This window comes from Oncorhynchus kisutch, linkage group LG17 (assembly GCF_002021735.2).
Source record: "Oncorhynchus kisutch isolate 150728-3 linkage group LG17, Okis_V2, whole genome shotgun sequence".
Taxonomy (NCBI): Eukaryota; Metazoa; Chordata; class Actinopteri; order Salmoniformes; family Salmonidae; genus Oncorhynchus; species Oncorhynchus kisutch.
Window position 1 is genome coordinate 36,715,750 of NC_034190.2, and position 22,427 is coordinate 36,738,176.

Below are 22,427 nucleotides of genomic sequence, written 5' to 3' on the forward strand. Positions count from 1 at the left end.
TACAAAATCCCCATCAAAACCTGCCTGTTTAAGCTAGAGATATCGAGCTTAAGGGTGACATCGTGGATGCGTCTCAATCCACAGCATCCATCGACGTAACGGTGAAAGGTGGCAGAGCTACAGCAATGTTTGTAAGACCATGAGACATCCTGAAAATCGGTCTTCTCACAAAAAAGTATGTGGTGCCTGAACTGTTTGGCCTACAAAACACCTCTATGGAAAGATGTGACTCTCACGAACACGATGGTGTTCTCCGTTTTGTTCTATGGCCCACAGATCTGCCCATTTCTGTCTGTATTGTCCAAACAGTTTGGGCTACACACTAATATGACTCCTCTATGGAGGTGAGGCCCTCACGAACACTTACATGTTGGTTGTTTTCCTGGGACGAACACAAGTCTCACAAGACTCGTCTGAAGCTACAAGTTAAAAAAATAATGGAAGTAAATATGGAAGTAGTTTAGTGGCTAAAATAAGGGGTTAAATAGGTGTCCAAATTTTCATTTATTTCTTATATCTCTCAGATATAGGTGTAAGGGATTTCTTCCATTGACGGAGAGGCGGACCAAAGCGCAGCGTGGTTATTTTGATTCATGTTTTAATAAATCACTTCACATTAACAAACTAACAAACTAACAAAAACAAGAACCGTGAAAACCCAAAACAGCCCTATCTGGTGCAAAACACAGAGACAGGAACAATCACCCACAAACACACAGTGACACCCAGGCTACCTAAGTATGATTCTCAATCAGAGACAACTAATGACACCTGCCTCTGATTGAGAACCATACTAGGCCGAAACATAGAAATACCCAAATCATAGAAAAACAAACATAGACTGCCCACCCAACTCACGCCCTGACCATACTAAATAATGACAAAACAAAGGAAATAAAGGTCAGAATGTGACAATAGGACAGACACTTCACAACAAACTTCCTTTTGATAGTAATTAAAATATCTGTTGTTCCATGTAGTGAATCTGTTATTCAATTCGTTTCTATGGGCTAATAGCAGTCAGGCCAAATTCAACGCTTCATCGAGTTATATATATATTTTTGATACCTTAAGGGGGCTTAAAATAAAAAATTGAATAGCTAAATGATGACCATCTTAACACAACCCCCCCCCCCCCCCCCCCGACTTAGAAAGGGCTTAGACTCTAGAGGGATTTATTTAAGGGGTTCCTTCTTTTCAGAGCTCTTTGGTGAGCATTTTGATGTTCTTGCAAGATTATTTTGAGCAGGGCCTTGTGTGTCATGTAGGGATCTCTGCGTTTCATGTAGGGATTGACGGCTATACCCTGGGGTCTCATCCTCTTATGGTACGGTTCCACATTGAGTGAGCCTTCGTTTAAACCATTGGAGTCTGTGGACCTGACACAAACGGGTGCGCCTGGCATCCACTACCTTGCCCTGTCCAAAGGACCTTAAATCATTTGTCTTGCCCGTTCACCTTCTGAATGGCATACATTCACAATCCATGTCTCAGTTGTCTTAAGGTTCCTCTTCATCTACACTCGTTGCATTGAAGTGGATTTAGCAGGTGACATCAATAATGCATCGTAGTTTTCACCTGGATTCACCTGGTCAGTCAATGTTATGGAAAGAGCAGGTGTACTTAAGGTTTTGTATATTACGTGTATTTCCACTCTATGTCTCTTCATTCCTCCTCAATCTCCCTCATTGACTCTCCCTCCCTTCCCTTCTTTTCTCTTATCTTGTTTTCTCCCTTTTACTGTGCGTTTCACCGTAGTAAACAGTAAATAGCTAAGCTGGGCTCCACATACTGGTTTTACTGGGAAAGAGGATTAATTTATCTGTTTATGCATTGTTCCTCAGAGATAACCCGGCAACAGCCCCGCCTACTGTGTTACGGGCCTTCAGACCATCCTGTCAGAGTATTGGAATGGGGTTGAGCTGTAGGAGGTCACAATGGAGATTGCTGTCGTGACAACATTTTTAGGGGGTACTACTTTGTTTACCGTCTCTGGCCGGTTTAGTGCGCCCTCAGATCCCTTTTACCGAGGAGATTATCCCCCCATCTAACCTTAAATATATATGATTGCATTATTCCCTTTTTCATCACTAAAGTGCAATGGGATTGTTTTCCCTGGGATATCTTTTATGACGTTCTTTGTTTGTGAGGCCTGCTGTTTTTCTGGTTGATGGTGTTTCCCCCCTCTCATCTTGCACCCTCCATAGAAGGTTTGTATTAGTATGGCATTCTTGATGATACAGAATAGGCCAATTTGGGTCCATCGCCTAAACAGGGGCCTACATAAGGTGTATCACTCAAATGAGGGCCAGTGTAGCTTGAAGTAGAATTCAATTATTCTCTATCCTTTTTTCTTTCTTCCTTTGGGTGATTTCTTAATTAATGAATTATATCAAGCTTACTGCTTCTTAACAACTTCAGTTCCTCATATAGTCAAGCAGATAAACATTACACACCTTATCTCAGAAAACATTTTTTTTTTTTACTTTTAATGTAGCATGCTAGTTATCCACAACTTGTCAACTTGAAATGCTCATTTGAAATGGAAAACAGCAATGAACAATACACCCTCTCTGAGCAAATTGAACTGTCGCTGATGTTTACCTCTTATTATGTCAACCATGAAGTTCATTGGGTCATCTCACACATAATCTATACTAGGTATAACTTCAGAAGCAAACTAAAACAATGTTAGTCTTTACATTTAATCCCTGTCAACCCTTAAAAACAGGCAAACAACCAGCGCAAGACGTGTTGTCCAGTTGCATAAGGGGCTAGCAAACAAAACAACAGTCATTAGTTATCCATCTGGCATAAGATTGGAATCATGTGCTAAGAATTGTTTTCTTCTACGCAAATCCCCCTCCATTCTCTTATTGTCCCCCGCCCCCCGCCCCCATTTTCTTAAGTCTCAGTAACCCTCTCTGAAGGATGTGGTATTGGCGTAAGCCAATGGGAGACTCTGTTGTTGGAGGATTGGAGTCTTGTGATTGGTGCAATGCTTGAAAGAACATCTGGAGCAGGAAGAACCGGCTAAAAAGGGGGAGTTGATCCTCAATTCCATATATTTTTTTACAACCTTAGACACCTCATTGGATATAGTGGATTGATGTTGTGTAAATTCGCATAATCTACCATTTTGTTCTCCATCACTCTTAACAGAAGTGAAAGACAAGAGAAGACACAGTATGTTCTCTCCTTTTGCCCAACATCCAAACATGTTTATTGCCTTTTCTTTCTATGCCTTGCTGTTAGAATGTGTTGATAATGCATCATTTCCTACACAGGTATACACTGAGTATACCAAACATTAGGAACGCCTTCCTAATATTGAGTTCCATCCGCTTTGGCCTTCAGAAGAGCCTCAATTCGTCGGGGCATGGACTCTACAAGGTGTCGAAACTGGCTCATGTTGACTCCAATGCTTCCCACAGTTGTGCCAAGTTGCCTGAAAGTCCTTTGTGTGGAGGACCATTCTTCATACACATGGGAAACTGTTGAGCGTGAAAAACTCAGCCGCACTGCAGATCTTGACACAAACCGGTGCGCTTGGCACCTACTACCGTACCCCATTCAATGGGGTACGGTAGTAGGTGCCAAGCGCACCATACACAATCCATGTCTAAATTGTCTCAATGCTTACAAATCCTTCTTCAACCTGTCTCCTCGCCTTCATCTACACTGACCGAAGTGGATGTGACAAGTGACATCAATAAGGGATCATAGCTTTCACCTGCATTCAACTGGTCAGTATATGTGATGGAGAGAGCAGGTGTCCTTAATGTTCTGTTCCCTCAGTATAGGTGTGTACAGTATGGGAAATGACAGAGAGTCCATTTTCCTGGGGGGGGAAAATGAATAAATAGAGGAGTTGGGATTTAGGGATGGAAGTAGGGGGACAGGAGGAGGCATTGAAGAGGGCTATATTTTAGACAGGATTCTCATTTGCCCATTTACCCGTTTACCAATGTACTCATGAATGGTTGGTGCAGTGAGCAAGCTTGCATAGAGACTTATGATGATAGACCATTTGGTTTGCTTTGGTAATAGAAAGACAATACAGACTCACGACGAAGCCCATGACCATCCCAAAAGCTGGCGACAGTCACGGCCACTCATGTCATCACTAGTTCACTTCACCTTCATTTTTACAGCAAAAGAAAACCACCTACACGTTGTTAGGATCTACCCAATTGTTTGTTGTAGTGACGCGACAATCCCATGAGTCTTTGCCATAGCACAAGTATCGCCCATCTAAGGTCAACTGATGAATCAAGTCAAGTGTTATACACAGTGTACCAACAAGCAAATTTAACTGAAACTTTTGTGAAAGTGTTTGTTGATTGTTCACCTGGTTTAAAAATGACATACAGTACCAGTCAAACATTTGAACACCTCTACTCATTCAAATGTTTTTCTTTAACATTAATAATTGTACTATTTTCTACATTGTAGAATAATAGCGAAGACATCAAAACTATGAAATAACACATATGGAATCATGTAGTAACCAAAAAAGTGTTAAATCAAAATATATGTAATATTTTCGAATCTTCAAAGTAGCCACCCTTTGCCTTGATGACAACTTTGCACACTCTTGGCCTTCTCTCAACCAGCTTCACCTGGGATGCTTTACAACAGTCTTGAAGGAGTTCCCACATATGCTGAGCACTTGTTGGCTGCTTTTCCTTCACTCTGCGGTCCAACTCATCCCAAACCATCTCAATTGGATTGAGGTCGGGTGATTGTGGAGGCCAGGTCATCTGATGCAGCACTCATCCCTCTCCTTCTTGGTCAAATAGCCCTTACACAGCCTGGAGGTGTGTTGGATCATTGTCCTGTTGAAAAACAAATGATAGTCCCACTAAGCGCAAAACAGATGGGAACCACACATGCAGAGATCATCCGTTAACTTACTCTGCATCTTACAAAGGCACAGTGCTTGGAAACAAAAATCTCAAATATGCACTCATCAGGCCAAAAGACAGATTACCACTGGTCTAATGTCCATTGCTCTTGTTTCTTGGCCCAAGCAAGTCTCTTCTTCTTAATGGTGTCCTTTAGTAGTGGCTTCTTTGCAGCAATTCGACCATGAAGGCCTGATTCACACAGTTTCCTCTGAACAGTTGATGTTGAGATGTGTCTGTTACTTGAACTCTGTGAAGCTCTGTCTAGCTCTAAACTCTAATGAACTTATCCTCTGCAGCAGAGGTAACTCTGGGTCTTTCTTTCCTGTGGCGGTCCTCATGAGAGCCAGTTTCATCATAGCGCTTGATGGTTTTTGTGACCCGTATTGACCGATCTTCATGTCTTAAAGCAATGATGGACTGTCATTTCTCTTTGCTTATTTGAGCTGTTCTTGCCATAATATGGATACCACCCCTACCTTGTCAAAACACAACTGATTGGCTCCAAAGCATTAAGATGGAAAGAAATTTCACAAATTAACTTGTATTAATTGAAATGCATTCCAGGTGACTACCTCATGAAGCTGGTTGAGAGAATGCCAAGAGTGTGCAAATCTGTCATCAAGGCAAAGGGTGGCTACTTTGAAGAATCTCAACTATAAAATGTATTTTGATTGATTTAACACTTTTTCATAGTTTTGATGTTTTCACTATTATTCTACAATGTCGAAAATGGTAAAAATAAAGGAAAACCCTGGAATGAGAAGGTGTGTCCAAACTTTTGACTGGTACTGTAATTCCCCTTTGCATAGTAAAAGTCCCGTAGTTTTTTTTATTCCATTACTACTGCCAGCAGCATACCACCCTGCATCCCACTGCTAGCTTGCTTCTGAAGCTAAGCAGGGTTGGTCCTTGTCGGTCCTGGATGGGAGATGCTGCTGGAAGTGGTGTTGAAGGGCCAGTAGGAGGCACCCTTTCCTCTGGTCTAAAGAAATATCCCAATGCCCCACGGTAACGATTGGGGACATTGCCCTGTGTAGGGTGCTGTCTTTTGAATAGGACGTTAAATGGATGCCCTGACTCTCTGTGGTCACTAAAGATCCCATGGCACTTATTGTAAGAGTAGGGGTGTTAACCCTGGTGTTCTGGCTAAATTCCCAATCTGTCCCTCATACCATTATGGTCACCTAATCATCCCCCCCTCCTCTCCCCTGTAACTATTTCCCAGGTCGTAGCTGTAAATTAGAATGTGTTCTCAGTCGTCAACTTACCTGGTAAAATAAGGATTAAATAAAATATTGACTCGTGAAGCATATTGGAAAGATATAGTGTATTTTAAGACTATGTTGTCATACTGGTGGTTTGGCAGGAGGCGCGTTCATCCCATTGTTCACCACACGGATTCAGTGATCTGATAAAACCAACAGATGGAGAGAATGAGCGAAAAGTGAACAACCTAAATCACAAAGGGAGAGATGAGAGGAGACAATGGAATATTTTTCACATTTTCCAAGTCATCCTACATTCATGTTAGCTGTTCTGACATGTTGCCTCCAGTTCAGCTGAAGCAATATCTGTGGGTTTATTTTTTGGCAAGAACCGCTGTTCACTGTTCTGCATCTGTGAGAGTCTTTGTGTGCTTTACGCAACAGTGTGTGCTTCGTTGAGTGTGTATACATGCTTGTACTTTTGGAAGTGGGGGTCAGGGTGAGGCACTTTAGTGACCCGTGGCTGAACTCCCCCCCCCCTGCTGTGGACCTTCTGGACGACTTATACGGTTAGAGTTGAGATGGTGACGGGGAGAATGGGGGGTATGGGTTAGGTTGGTGGGGGATAGTTTTGGAGAGGGTTAGGGGTTAGATGGATAACAAAATGTGATTCATTTCCGATATACACGTTAATTGCCTTCAGTTGTAACGTCTGGGCTGGGGGCAGCGGCACCCCAAGCCTACCCTATAGTCCCCTAAGCTTTACTGTACAAAAGGTTCAGTTGTGATGAATTCCATTGAAATGTTTTACCAAAGCAGATAAAGAGGGAACTCTCCAGCGTGCAGCTGTCTCTGTTAAACAACCTTGCTAAGTCCAGCACGTTATTTTCATTATCGCCAACTGTTAGTCAGGTGCTAATTATTAATAAGTGAAACATCCCTCCAGCTTTAAGTGGTACCGTATGGTTCTCAAACTGTTGCCTTTCACCTGTTTCAAACGGTTGTGTGGGCCGCGTCTACATTTCAGGCCACATTACCGTAACTTATTTTCCAGCATGTCTCAGACGGTGTCCTTCTAAATCCGACCTCAGATCTTCTCAACTTATCCTTTTAGTGTTGCCTGCCACAGCTTCCTCCCTTCCTCCCCCAGCCCAGTTCCCTAGGAGGTAGGCAACTCTCCTACTCTTGGAAAAGTGCAACACTGGAGCATCAACCCAGACAGGAGAGGGAGGGAAGGAGGGCGAAAGAGAGCGAGATCAGCCAAGCAGCCCGCTGAGCCTCCCAGTTCTGAGCCTCATCCCAGACATTCTGCTTATTAGAGAAATTAGCTGCAGAGTGAAAGAAGCACAGAGAGCTTTAGGTCCCCCCTCGCCACACACACACACACACACACACACACACACACACACACACACACACACACACACACGTGAAGCGCCCAGCACTCCTGGAATAGAAGTTGTGCCAGATGGCAGTCAATTTAGCTACCGTTTCACTGGGCAAGTTAAGGACAGGACAGGGGGGTGGGGGTGCTAGACAGACAGACAGAAAGACAGACAGTGACATGCAGGACAAAGAAACACAAATCTGTTTATAAATATATATATTTATAGTGAAGTCAATTAAATGTTCTGCAAGCAGATAAATGCTTTCGAAATATATGCACACACGCCCAATACCCAAACACAACACATTTACGCAAAAGATTCATAAAATACGGAATGTAATTAGTATATAAATAAACATGAATAAACTATTTATTAACTATAAATAAATATTTAAATATGTATATTTCAGCACAAGATGTACTAACTACTTAGTTCCCCACTCCCCCCAAAAAGTGTGTAAAAAGGTTTACTTTTGTAGCTTATTTTATCTTTGTTTACTTTCCAGGTTTTCCCTATAAAAATCCAGATTAATCAAACTAAAGGCATTTCATTTGACATGAACTCTCCCCTTCCAATTATCCAGTAATATCGTACAATGATATACAGTCATTTCACCATGCGATGGATGTTGGTTAACAGCAATGTGATGTCACAGGCACGCTAACTTTTTTACCACATTTGTGTTGATTCAATTGACCGACTTGGAAAATTCCGATTCCCCTTTCTTTTCAGCTTTCTTATGTTATTTTCCTGTCCTGGCTAGTGTGGAACTTAAGTGACCTAACTCTCTAAACAGGGGAAATTTGTGCAAAGTAGTTGAAAGTAGACTGAGACGAAAGGGAAGCTCATCCGACAGGTGTCTAAGGCACTGGCCAAGTCTCTCTCTCTCTCTGTCTCTTCCTCTTTGTCGTTCTCTCTCTCTCATGCCATGGGCAGGTTTTGTGTTTGTGCACGCATGGCTGAACTTGGATGGTTCTTCTGACACTCACCCTCTGAAAGTATATAAGACTATTGAGGATGCTTTGCACCTCTGTGTTTTATTGTGAATCCAAATAAAAGATCTCAAGTGTGTGTGTATCTGTGTCTGTGTGTACATGTGTGTTTGACCGTGACTGTTTAGGGACCTTTGCACCTAAATGTTTAATTATGAATACAACAAAAATGGTATGCCTGTGTGATCTGGGGGATTAAGGAGAGCAAGATGTTGCAGGCCAAGATGTAGGTCAAGGAGAGGGGCTGAGGAGGTTGTACCACCAGACCAGATTGCTCGTTAAGGGCCAAACCAAGCAAAAGTCTATCTGTGTGTTTTTCAGTGGCCACAAGCCAGCCATCTGCTCTTCTTTTATTCATTAATTCATTCAGATGTCTTCCATGGGCTGAGGGTGTTCATTTGGGTGTGCGCATGTGTACGCGTGTGTGCATGGTCACTTGCGGTCAAAAGTGTACATTCATGCCATTGTCCAAAGCCAGTTGGCGCACGTCCAAACTAATCTTCTCAGTCACATGGCCAACGGCAGCTTCTTATTGGATGAGGGGATGGGGTAAAAAATCCTGGCCCAACGGTGTCTCGGGAGTTTTGGTGGGATAGGCAAAGTGGGCACAGCACGGATACCCAAAGGATGTTACAGGAAGGAATTCCCTGTAAAAAACAAAAAAACAAAGAGAGAGTGACACGGGAAATAGTGGAAGAGAAGTAAAAGAGAGGAAGTGATGACCCAAGCAAAGAGATCCCACAACTAAATGACTAACAGTAAGTCAACTGCTTCCTATTTTGAACACATATGACATCCACTGTTTTAGAAGGAAGTTGTTGATGCAATATATCAAGTAAAGTAAATTGTGAAATGTTCTATTTGAATCTATGCTGAGTGAATGAACAGCACCGAATAGACTTGACCCCTTAATTCACAGTTCCGGTATTGAACGAGAACTTGGGGTTGTTTTGGATGAATTATATTGCTTATAATTTTGTGATCCATTTCTGCTCCATGGATTATATTGACAACTGCAAACATTGTCCACACCTCATCATGCAGTGGGATTAAGACAGTTTCAGTCAATTCAAAACACAGTGCTTATCAAGAGACAACTACTAGTGACAACAACACGCAAGGCAAATGGATGCCACCAGTGAATTCATGCAAGGGTAAAACAGCATAACACCCCTTCTCTCCCTTCTCTCTTCCAGAACTCTAGTTTTAACCATCATACCTAAAGAAAGGGTCCGGCCCTTAAAGTGAACCAAATTATCACCAAGGTAACACCTTACCAAACCAAGTCCAGTGAGGGAGAGCGAATCAACAACAAAGAGTATGAAGATGAAGCTGGAGACAGCCCCAGATATGAGTGAGTGGCAAGAGGACGACTTTGCCCTCAACTGCACCTACATTGTCCCTGACCAGATGTCAGACCCCAGCATTGGCCTGCCTAAAGCCATGATGTCCATACCCCGCAACCTCACCTTTGAGTACAACACAGAGAATGAGGTAGGAACTTGACGTAATACAAACCCCATTCAGTAGCATTTCTATGTGCCAGATTTAGAAAGTCTGATGGGAATGAAGTACGAGTGACATGTCTGTGCATTGACATATTCTGTGATACACAATCATTTTTGGTTGGTCTGTCTATATGCTTGTGTAGTTTGTAGAGAATAATGAACGTCTTGCATACTCTATCAGTCTGAATGAATTCATTAAGTCTAAATTCATCTGGGACAGCCAGAAGGCAAGGATTGTGTTAGGTGCAAGAAAAAGTTCCTATGTCTGGTCCGTTTAGCGTGTCACAGTGGCCAACTCGTGGGAGCTCGGGTAAAAGGCCTAAAACTCTTTACTGTTACCATGTCTCTAGGTCAGTGTGACAGGCATGTCTCTGGGTCCACACACACACACACACACACACACACACACAAAATCCCAAGGCTATGTGTGTCAGGAAATCCGCTTACTGGCTTGCTTTATAACCCTATGACTCACCTGAGAAGGTATCTGCCAGAGCATGACGTTTGAGACTGAGGGTATCCTAAAGTGGACACCATACTAGACGTTTTCTGCAATATTTGCTGTAATGAAAAGTGATCTTGAAATTGTGGTCGAAAAGCCACCTCTTTCTTCTTGAAAAACAAAGGCCACCGTTCTCTCTAGCACACTTCTCACTTGGTCATTCTTCACTTTTCCCGTGGTTGAGTGAGCATACTCTTCGTTCCTCTTTGTCTCAGTCTTTTCATCCTCTCTGCTGCTTTTTCTGCCTGGGCCTGCGAGGTGTGAAAACTGTGGTTATGAACTCATGTTGAGGCTTTATATGACTTTGTTAGTCGCCTTCCACCCTCACAAACACAGACATCAGCCAAACCAGATGCAGCATGTTGCACAGTGCAAGACTTCCCTTTCACACCAAGGGGTTGTGAGAAGTCTGTTCCTGTTTCACCAGAGGCAAAGTGACCCTCAACTCTACTGCGTCATTGCAAGAAAGACAGATGCAGTACTTGCACTTCCAAGCACAACTTTTTTAAATGAGTGTCTAAACTGAAACACACATGTAAAATACAACATTTCAATGTTACAGCTTGTCTTTTGGTAAGGTTGTCTTTTTTCTCAGAGTAGCTCCCCTTTCTATAACTGCATCATGGTGATTTCTCCCCTGATTAGTTGGAAATTGCTTTGGCAAACCATATGACCTGTGGCTCTTTCATGTTGTTTGTGTGTGTGTGTGTGTGTGTGTGTGTGTGTGTGTGTGTTTCCCAGCAAATGTCACAATACCAGAGGTTGTGTGAGTCAGCAGGAAACGGACACATAACAATTGAAATAAAAATAAAAACCTATGCACTACCCATAAGGACATGTACTTAATAGTCCTTGTCAGACATTGTTTGTTACCAGTTATTGTTTAGTCATGGCGATTGACTGGGACACTCTCAGGTTATTCACAAAGTTATTATTGAGCAAGAGAAATTCAAGTAAATTTTCATGTTACTGTATTTTTTTGTGGGGGGGGGGGGGGGTTCCTTTTTTAGTTATGATGTACTTATTTTAGGAGAATATAAAGTAAGCTGATTTGGATTGGTTGTACCATTCCTTCGTAACCCTGAAGCGTGCTGGGGGTGCGAGGGTACCCGTGGCAGATGGGGCGTGGGGTGTGCCAAGAGAGAAGGGCTGAGCAGTGTGTGTGTGTGTGTGTGTGGGGGGGGGGGGGGGGGGGGGGGGTGTAAGTAGGTTAAGCTCCAACGATTAACTTTCGTTTGGGGTGCAGGGCAGGACGGGCCGCATTTCCTGGCTGTGAGAGGACCTATTCTGAGCAGGGACAGCTAAGGGGAAAGTGGGAGGGAGAGTGGTGGCGTGGTCCAGTCAAGAAGCGAGCGTCACTCCTCTCCCCCCCGGACGTTAACCAGCAGCCATGTTGCAACTCATTCATTAGTCCCGCTACACCGGGGCCGCACAACATCCCTGTCACACCCGCTCTCGTCTCACCCTCCGTCACCCCCTGGCCAGGACGCAACAGATCTTCTCCTTCCCCTCCCTCCCTTCATCCCCCCTTCCTTCCTTCACTCTCTTCTCCTTGTCTGCCCCTTTTGTACCCACTTATCACAGAACATTTTCCATTCATTGTAACTGGAAGTTTTGTAACTGAAAGATGATCTGAGAAGTATTATTGGTTCTCTCATTGTGCTTACATGTAAATGGCCATGTAGGTAGACTTTGGAGCACAAGGAAGTAACTTATGGCAACAAGAAAAAGTAAATTTCCTCATTTTAAATTCAATTTCGAGGGACGGGTTGCCCTGTATCTCCTTCTTGGAAAAGGGGGGTTCAAGACAAAACCCCATAAGACCCCCACGCTATGTGTGCGTCCCACAGATGCTCCCATGCCAAGCTTGGGTGTCATCATACTTGATTTGTGCCTTATTCAAACTTCCAGTACATCCTAAATAATTCCTATTGAAATGTGAGTCAGGCTGCTATTCCTGGCCGTCAGGGCTCAGGGCAGAGAGTTCTACGATAGCTATTTCCCTGTTTCCTTGTCCCAGCTCTCAAGATAACTGTGGATGCATATTTTTTTCTTTACTTCATGGGTGTAACTTTCGTCTGGTAAACTCTGACTCAGAGTGTAGACATTGAACATGTACCGAAAAAGTCCAGGCACTACAGAGAGACTGGGTGAAGATCATTCTCACTGTTGCACTCTACCTCGCCAGCATAATTAGTAGCATGGATAAGTGATTGATGATGTATTGTCTTGTGTTCTAGGTGACAGGCGTTTTCAGCAAAGAGTACATTCCCCAAGGAACTCGCTTCGGGCCCCTGCAAGGTGACATCTACAACAAAGACAACGTCCCCAAACAGGCCAACAGGAAATACTTCTGGCGGGTGAGCAGGCAGAATAACCGTTCAAGTTCACACACACACACGGTTTTGTTTTTTAATCGTGGTTCCTCATTAAAGTTCATAGTTCTTCCTATCTTATCCTAACAGGATTCTGGCAGCAACAAACGAGAGTTGGCACACTCAAAGGAAACAGGATTAACAAAAAGTAGTTATGACTTGCTCTCAGTCAGCTGGAGTTGTATATCAAGACATACTGTAAATACAGCCATGAAACCACGCAAATAAAATGACACTGCGGTTTCTATGGGGGAAATCTCAATGCCTTATCGAACAACGATCTATGGGAACTTTTTCTCGAAAGAGACGGGCAAAGAGGTTTGACTAGAATTTGGTCCTAGTTTTCTTCTCCAATTATTCTTAGAAGAAGAAGCAAAAGTGGTTAAACAGTTTCACACCAACTCAGTCAGTTCCCATCTAAAAGGAAACCAAAATGCATTGCACAGAAGCCCAGGAGGTATTCAGGGCTTTTGAACTGATTTTTGAGGAAGTTGTGGATCTTTTCACATACGCAAGTCTAGCGTCCTTCACAGTAACACTAACTGCTTTCCCAGAGCTCAAGTCCCTTTCAACAAGTTTGACATACAGGAAGTGATTGTTAGTGTCCCGTTCTCTCTCTCTCTCTCTCATACACACTTTCTTCTCATTCCCACACGCCCTCGTCCCCTCTGTCTCACGGCAGTGACTTATGTCTTTCAGGAGTTTTCTCTGTGTCGTTTCCCCATTAAGGCTTTCTTGTCCTACGTTTTCACCTTTCTTCTGGCATTTCCTCCTGTAAGCCAGACCCGTCCCGTCCTACTACTGCAATACTGAAAGTCGGACTTGCCTTGAGAGTGTGCCAACGCTCTCTCGCCGGGCAGGTGTAGACGTGCGTGACGTGTGTCTGTGTGCCTGTGAGCACATGCCACTAGCTACAGTACAGTATGTGTGTGTTTGAGTGTCTGCCGAGACGGCAGTAAAAACAATTACAGTGCTCCCAATATTTAATACATTACTGAGAAGTTGAAAAGTGAGGAAATGTAATGGAAATGTTGACAGTATTGTGACGTGGAGGGTTGACAGTATTGTGATGTATCTCCTGGTGGGAAGCAGCCATTCAGGTCTGAGCATATTGAGAGAAACCCCCCAACCAGAGTGAGAGAGAAAAAAGAAAAAAAGCCTTTTGCCCCGCCCCCCTCTCTGTCAGTATAATGTAGCAGCTGATAAAAGCAGTGACAGCGCTGATTTCACACCAGACAGTGACAGTAGCTCAGGAAGACACACTCAGGACACAACACAAGTGGAACAATAACCAGCTCATTGGAAGAGGATATAGGAGTCTATTCTGCCCATGGCAGAGGTGAACTATTCTTTCTCTCTCATATACACATATATATATATATACACTTTGATAACTGGTGTCAATGGCTGTCAGCTTAGCAACTCCGCAACTACAATGACTGTTTCAGTCATGAGTGAATGCAACAAAGTAGAAATCAGTCAGTTACAAAGTTGTGTACTAACTCATCTACTAATGTGGTGTGTCTGATGTTACGCTGTGTTTAAATACAAATGTGCTTGTGAGTGTGTGTGTTCTATTCTATTACTTGATTGTATTATTATTATATTGTATTCTAATCCCTCTCCTCTCTTTTCCCTCTCAGATCTATAACAGGGGGCGGCTATACCACTTCATCGACGGCTATGACGTGAGGAGCAGCAACTGGATGCGCTACGTCAACCCGGCGCGCTCGCTGTCCGAACAGAACCTGGTGGCGTGTCAGAATGGACGAGACGTCTACTTCTACACCATCCGGCCTGTGGAGGCCAATCAGGAGCTGCTGGTGTGGTACAGCCAAGAGTTCGCAGGGAGACTGTGCAGCCAACCGGGAGACGAGCTCAAACAAAGTGAGTACCGTCTTTGATTATTTTGCCCTCCTCTCACCTGTTCACTCTCCTCGAGTCCTCCCCTTCTTTATTCCCCACCCTCTACTCTTTTCTCCACTCATCTTTCTCTCTGTGCTCCATTTAATTGCTCCTTCCATCTACTCTCTTTTTTTTCTGTGACTACAATGCAGCACTCTCCTTTGTTGTGGCACTTGAACTCAATGACAATCTGTCAGTGGGTGAGAGGACAATGTAGTAAAAGACAGTCAGGTGTGACGTACCCTGAGTTTTCTTTTCATACCTAGAGCAGATTTAAATCTGATTTAAATCTGTCTGCGCGATAAAATGACACAAAAGTGAGCACATTTTTTTTTGGGGTCTGATCAGACTTTCATGATTGTCGTCTTCAAAGCAAGCATGAAGTGTCTTTCTCATATTGAAAGGATCTCAAGAGTTTATCAGATGGTAGACAATGGGACTGAGTGTGACGGAAACTGTTTCCTGTATCATTTACTTTCTGGAGCGGGCGGCATTGTTATTTTCACGGTTGGGTCATTTACTGTCAAAACACAATAGACGACTCCACCTGACTTAATGGTAGAAGACACCTCACCCACCCACACACACTCACTCTTTTTGACGCAACACAGGGGAAATCTCAAAGGAAGTAGGAAAGTCTTCTCAACAATGCCTGGTAAAGTCCATGAGTCATAGTCAGCTGTATTTTCAGGTATGGCAAGGTGTCCATGCATTACATGACAAATAGTTTTGTTGCCAGAAACTCTGCAAGGAGGCATACCCTATTACACTACAATGACATTGCACAGTCATTCAACCTGTTGACTAATGTTGACTAGGCTACAATGACAACCGCATTTATACAGTCCTTTTTACTATGTACTCCACACACTTGGCAACCCCTGATAAAGACTAGAGCAAATAGGCTAGGCTTCTAAGATTAAACATAGAAATATAGGATAAAAGTAGCCTCAATTGAATTAGTCTATCCAATGACCAATTTCTAGGCCTAATAAATGGCTGATTATTTTTTCACTGAACAGGTTGGTACTGAACAGGTTGGTACTGAACAGGTTGGCACTGAACAGGTTGGCACTGAACAGGTGAAAATGGAAACTTCATGCCTAAGCTCTGTATTGTCACTCGAATGCATGGTTTAATTCACTACTGTAGCCTACAGTGGTTTGACTTTCCTTTTAATCGAGGTTGTAAGGCGATTCCTGTTAAACAATACGTCATGCGTCAGTTAAGGTACACAGCTACTCACATAAATCAGCAACCGTTTTTTCTATGACCACAAGCCAGTAAACAACATTTTTTCTTTGCCCTGTGCCTATGGTGTGTACCTTGCGTTCCATGCACACAGGCAATTCCTGTTTTTTACCACAAGGTTTCCAATTAAATGTCAGTAGTCTGAAGCTGCATTTCCAAATGTCTTTCTTCCTGCGGTTCGGAGAAAAAAATACACTTGTAGGGTAATTCACACCTTGCGACAGAAACGTCCCAAAAATGAAAGCTCTTGGTTTTTACTATCAAGCCTACATGACACATACCCACATACACCCACACATTAAACACACACACACGTTTCTCAAAATGAAAAAAATACTATCTTTGAAGTGTCATCTAAAAACTGAAAACATCATCTTCATTTACCATAAGAGGGAGTGCCAGGGAGGATGTGAGTGTGCGAGTGCGGTGTGTCATTAGTCACTTCTCACCTCATTAAGACTGTGAACTTTTGCGTTTGTCAATCAGTACTCGCCTATTGAAGGAAGGTTTGAAGTTGTATTATTGTGTGGATTGAATAGGTTGACACTACGTCTGACCTAGTGTCTTCTTTTCATCCATAGAACACATATGGGGAGATGTCAGAGAATCTGAGTTCACCAAACAACACCTACCTCAGCCGACCTGGCTCCTGAAAAAGAAGGACGATATGAAGGACGAGAGAGAAGATGAAGGAGAGGAGAGAATCGACGTAGAGGTGCTGGAGAGAGACACTCCACCCGACACGCCAGACGACCAAATCATGGATTTCAGCCAGAAGATGGAGAAGGAGGAGGTAACCCAGGGCCACCAGGGAGCCATACCCTCTCCTCAACCCGACCAGAGAGAGCCCAACCTGGCATCTCACGACTACGGTTTCCCTGAGCACCACACTATTGCCCCCTCCCCGCACCGTGACCTCCCCCTCCACCTCCACGGGCTCTACAGCCACAGAGAGGGCCTAGTGTCCTCCTACCCCCTCTACTACCCCTCCAGACCCCTTCAATCCACCCATCCGCTTCTCCCCACATACAGCAGGCCCCACTACCCCCACCTCCTCCCCCAGTACTCCCCACCTTTCCCTGGGATGCTCCCCTCCAGAGGCCCCCTGCAGCACAGTAGCTACCTGGGTAGCGATGGACTTCCATACCCCTCCATGACTTACCAGCCTGGTCTGCTCCCAGTGCCTCTGCCCTACCCCGGAGCTACTCAGGGAGGGCTGAAAGAGAGGACCCCAAATATGTCACCTCCTCATGGAGCCCCAGCCACCCCAGAGCTCTCCCCCCTGCCCAAGCAAGAGCACCAGATGCCCCTGCAGTCACCCTCTGGCTGTGAGGAGGCCATGAACCTCAGCCTGGCCATGCCAAAGAGCAGCCCCTCGCCACCCGCTGCCCCTCGGTACAAATCCCAACCCTACCCCCTGAAGAAACAGGACGGAAAGATCAAGTACGAGTGCAACGTCTGCCTCAAGACTTTCGGACAGCTGTCCAACCTCAAGGTGAGGATTTCAGAAGACATAGGTGGTTTTTTGGTGGCCAAATCTATTATTGTCTGTCATTGTGGGTTCCTAACTAATCTAGGCATTTTTCTTTTAGGTGCATCTGAGAGTTCACAGTGGAGAGAGGCCCTTCCAGTGTCACCTCTGTCAGAAGAGCTTCACCCAGCTAGCCCACCTGCAGAAGCACCACCTGGTCCACACAGGAGAGAAACCACACGAGTGCACGGTATGTCTGTGTTTTGATCCACTTTCTCCAGTCTACTTGACCTCTAGGACACACACAAACGACACAATCACACACACAAACCCCTGCCCTGCCCCTGTGATATGAGGAATCCTTAGGCTTTTGTTGAACACTATATTGTAACTAAACTCAGCAAAAAAAGAAACGTCATCTCACTGTCAACTGCGTTTATTTTAAGCAAACTTAACATGTGTAAATATTTGTATGAACATAACAAGATTCAACAACTGAGACATAAACTGAACAAGTTCCACAGACATGTGACTAACAGATATGGAATAATGTGTCCTTGAACAAAGGGGTGGTCAAAATCTAAAGTAACAGTCAGTATCTGTTGTGGCCACCAGCTGCACTAAATAATGCAGTGCATCTCCTCCTCATGGACTGCACCAGATTTGCCAGTTCTTGCTGTGAGATGTTACCCCACTCTTCCACCAAGGCACCTGCAAGTTCCCGGACATTTCTGGGGGGAATGGCCTTAGCCCTCACCCTCCGATCCAACAGGTCCCAGACATGCTCAATGGGATTGAGATCCGGGCTCTTCGCTGCCCATGGCAGAACACTGACATTCATGTCTTGCAGGAAATCACGTACAGAACGAGCAGTATGGCTGGTGGCATTGTCATGCTGGAGGGTCATGTCAGGATGAGCCTGCAGCAAGGGTACCACATGAGGGAGGAGGATGTAACACACAGCACTGATATTGCCAGCAATGACAACAAGCTCAGTCCCATGATGCAGTGACACACCGCCCCAGACCATGACGGATCCTCCAACTCCAAATCAATCCAGAGTACAGGCCTCGGTGTAACGTTGATTCCTTCGACAATAAATGTGAATCCGACCATCACCCCTGCTGAGACAAAACCACGACTCGTCAGTGAAAATCACTTTTTGCCAGTCCTGTCTGGTCCAGCGACGGTGGGTTTGTGCCCATAGGCGACGTTGTTGCCGGTGATGCCTGCCTTACAACAGGCCTACAAGCCTCTCTCAGCCTATTGCGGACAGTCTGAGCACTGATGGAAGGATTGTGCGTTCCTGGTGTTATACGGGCAGTTGTTGTTGCCATCCTGTACCTGTCCCGCAGGTGTGATGTTCGCATGTACCAATCCTGTGCAGGTGTTGTTACACGTGGTCTGCTACTGCGAGGACAATCAGCTGTCAGTCCTGTCTCCTTGTAGCACTGTCGTAGGCGTCTCACAGTACGGAAATTGCAATTTATTGCCCTGTCCACATCTGTAGTCCTCATGCCTCTTTGCAGCATGCCTAAGGCACGTTCACGCAGATGAGCAGGGATCCTGGGTATCTTTCTTTTGGTGTTTTTCAGAGTCAATAGAAAGGCCTCTGTAAGTTGTTAGTGTCTTAACGACCGTTCCACAGATGGATGTTCATTCATTGTTTATGGTTCATTGAACAAGCATGGGAAGCAGTGTTTAAACCCTTTACAATGAAGATCTGCAAAGTTATTTAGATTTTTACGCATTATCTTTGAAAGACAGGGGTCCTGAAAAAGGGACGTTTCTTTTTTTGCTGAGTTTATGTGGGTGTGATCAAGGTGTCAGTCCTATGTTTATTTTCCTAGTAGGGTTCTCCCACTGAAAATAACCAGTCTAGGGTCATACCCTGCTGGAACACAACCAGGGAAGGCCCTGTCTGATAATATAGAAACCAGGAGCCTGGTCTCACCCAGTTGTTCTAATGATATTACTATCACAGCATCATCCTATCCTGAACTCTCCTATCTATCTGTTCCTATTCATATAGGTGTGTGACAAGCGCTTCAGTAGCACCAGCAACCTCAAGACCCACCTGCGGCTCCACTCAGGTGAGAAGCCCTACGAGTGCAAGCTGTGTAGCACGAAGTTCACCCAGTACATTCACCTCAAGCTGCACCGACGCCTGCATAGCGCCCGCGACCTCCCCTACCACTGCCCGCTCTGCGCCCACGCCTTCCTCCACCGCTTCTCGCTGCGCATCCACCAGCGCAGCTGCTGTCCCGCTTCCCAGGCCCACGCTAAACCCCATGCCCACGCCCACATCTGTGATCTGGTTGAGCGCTTTGACACCAGCCCCGAGGCGGACACGCTGCCTGAAGGGGCAGGGCCGGCCCAGGTGGAAGCTGCAGTGGAGCGCTGGGTGGCCCGGAGCTTAGAAGGGCGAGACGGCAAGGAGGACCAGAGTGAAGCCACCCTGCTGCTCAAGGCCCTCACGGCGGCCATTAACACCCCAGCTCCTCCCACCACCTCATCTCAAAGCCCTACTTCAGCCTATCAGGAGAGGGCTAGCGTGGTACGCTTCTACAACCGGCCAATGGTGAAAATGCAAGGGCAGTAGGGCAAAGTGGACGGACCCTTGTGGGGAGGGAATAAGAGAGACATTTTTCATACCTCCTGAACGAAGGCCATTTAATGTTGCTAAGCCAGAGAACAATCGATAAAGTTGTCGCCAAAAAAAAAAGTATTTCCCCAAGGGGAAGAGAGACTATTAAAGGCCAATAAGAGAGCAGCACCAAAACAAAGATCATTCCAAAGACATGGTGTCTTCTTATTAGCAGTGATGTGCTCGCAACTGTTTTCACTCAGGTTTACAGGTGTAATTGACATGGGATGTGTGAAAGAGTTTTCTGTACCCTCCTTTTTTTTTATGAGTGCTTGTCAGCTATATTTGTTCAGTTGAGTGATTATTTAAATTGTTTGCGTAATGTTACATGTCTTGATACTTCCAAGGAGGCTTATTCCTTGGAAAACCACTGGACCATTGCCAGGAACTATTACTGGGATATTTCATGTTTTATTAGTGGACAAGTCTTTGTGTATTTATTTATTTTTTGCTCAAAGGGCAGACCAGGGAGCTTGAAACTATGTGAATGTATTTGCCAAAAAAACCAACAAGAATCAAAGAAAATATGAGGATAAACGGGGCTTATGTAGCATAACAATTTTTTGTTGACTTAAATAGTGTATTCTAATGTAATGTAGCAAAATGGAGGAAAAAAAGCAAACTAAATGTAGTCAGAATGTTATAACGTTCCGGTTCGATGCAAATAGCTTCTAAGGACTTCCTGTGAGTCATCTAGCGATGTATTGGAGGTACATACTTTTGCACAGAAACTTGCAAAAATAACGTTTTTTTGTTTGTTTTATCAATTTTTTTCTTGATATTTTTGTATGTTAAAACATTTATATTGCATTTATATTTGTAAGACATTTTTAGCAGTTCTGTTTTTTTTTCATTTTGTTCCTGAATATATACTGATATAGCATTGTGTTTCTAGCTCTTTCTCTTCGATTCAGTTGTTATCTACCGACTGTCGATAAAGCTTTATTTCATTCGTCCTCTATACTGGTGGTAGATGTGAGCCAGAACCAAATGTACTGTAGTCTGTATTGCACATACCCCTTAACTCAGTCTGCTCCTAGTATTACTGTATATATGCTCAGGTGAATGGCTCTAGTCTCTTGTTATTTTACCAAAACTATCGACACAAGTAGCACTGGAAAAAGCCCGGAACTAGATCCATGTGCACCAAGGTTTCTTTTACCTAAAACAAAAATGGTGGAATAGTTCTAACATTGTTACTACTCTGAGTGAGTTGTGAATAGATTTTTTTTATATATACATATTTGTAGTTTTTGTACAGCATTTTGATGATACCTTCATAGTAAATGTCTCACATTAAACATATTGTTTCTCGAAATTGGATGTGTTTTGAATTCTCTTTTCTCTCTTCATAAATTCCATAATTGTATATCCATGCTTACATGAACGCACACACAGACACCCCCTCACAAATCCCCCACATACTCTCGCCCTCTCTTACTCATAACCCAACTCTAGAAAGTCCCACACAACCTCTCACTCAATACTCTTCTTTGAGTTCACTTTCTTCGACAATAGAGGAACTGAGAGTATGCACTGATGTTAACTAGAATCAGCATCACTTACCATCAGACGATACTAATGTACTAATAATGATTGCAACATTGAATGTGGATTATGTCTTCTCAGAAGATGTCAGCTTTTGGGATATTCAGCTCTTTTGAATATCTGACAAGCTATTGTTATCACCTTTTAACATACGCATACAATTTCTAATCATATTTTAATTCAATACGATTTCTATGAATACATCATACCAGAACGTCATTTGAAATGTTGATCAAATACCACGCTGCTGCAAATACATTTTTAGATTTACATGTGTTGATGACTGACTGAGTACTGGCACAGGCGAAAGGTGAAACACAATGTGATGATGAACCTCCTGACATTAAACCACACTTTCAGTCAACAAAACTACACCATAGTTACAGTAAGCTGAGCCACTACTATTACAGTAAAATCCCTCCCTCCCATTCTTTCTCTGGTGGTGTCTCTCCTCTCTGAGGGTGTTTGCATGAGCTCCCCACCCTCCACACACACACACACACACACACACACATACATACAGTGGGGCAAAAAGTATATTTTTTTACAAACAAACAACATTTCTGGCTCTCACAGACCTGTAACTTCTTCTTTAAAAGGCTCCTCTGTCCTCCACTCGTTACCTGTATTAATGGCACCTGTTTGAACTTGTTATCAGTATAAAAGACACCTGTCCACAACCTCAAACAGTCACACTCCAAACTCCACTATGGCCAAGACCAAAG

General features: G+C 44.0%; 1 protein-coding gene across 2 annotated transcripts; it reads left to right on the forward strand.

The window, feature by feature from the left end:
• The first annotated feature begins 9,712 nt into the window (after positions 1-9,712).
• On the forward strand, positions 9,713-21,475 carry LOC109906933 (PR domain zinc finger protein 1-like). Of its 2 annotated transcripts, XM_020504752.2 has the most exons (6): positions 9,713-9,989; positions 12,746-12,865; positions 14,524-14,767; positions 16,618-17,531; positions 17,629-17,757; positions 19,540-21,475. In XM_020504752.2, the coding sequence occupies exons 1-6, from the start codon at positions 9,816-9,818 to the stop codon at positions 20,107-20,109; spliced, it is 2,151 nt and encodes a 716-aa protein (XP_020360341.2). In that variant the 5' UTR covers positions 9,713-9,815; the 3' UTR covers positions 20,110-21,475. The 2 variants fall into 2 exon arrangements, with proteins under 2 accessions (XP_020360341.2, XP_031649617.1); XM_031793757.1 differs by lacking the exons at positions 9,713-9,989; positions 12,746-12,865 and adding an exon at positions 14,097-14,219.
• Positions 21,476-22,427: the final 952 nt, after the last annotated feature.

Coding starts and splice junctions, on each gene's coding strand:
- LOC109906933 (XM_020504752.2), top strand. CDS start 9,816: ATGAAGATGAAGCTGGAGACAGCCCCAGATATGAGTGAGTGGCAAGAG. Junction 12,866..14,523: donor ACAGGAAATACTTCTGGCGG/GTGAGCAGGCAG, acceptor TTTCCCTCTCAG/ATCTATAACAGGGGGCGGCT. Junction 14,768..16,617: donor GGGAGACGAGCTCAAACAAA/GTGAGTACCGTC, acceptor TTTCATCCATAG/AACACATATGGGGAGATGTC.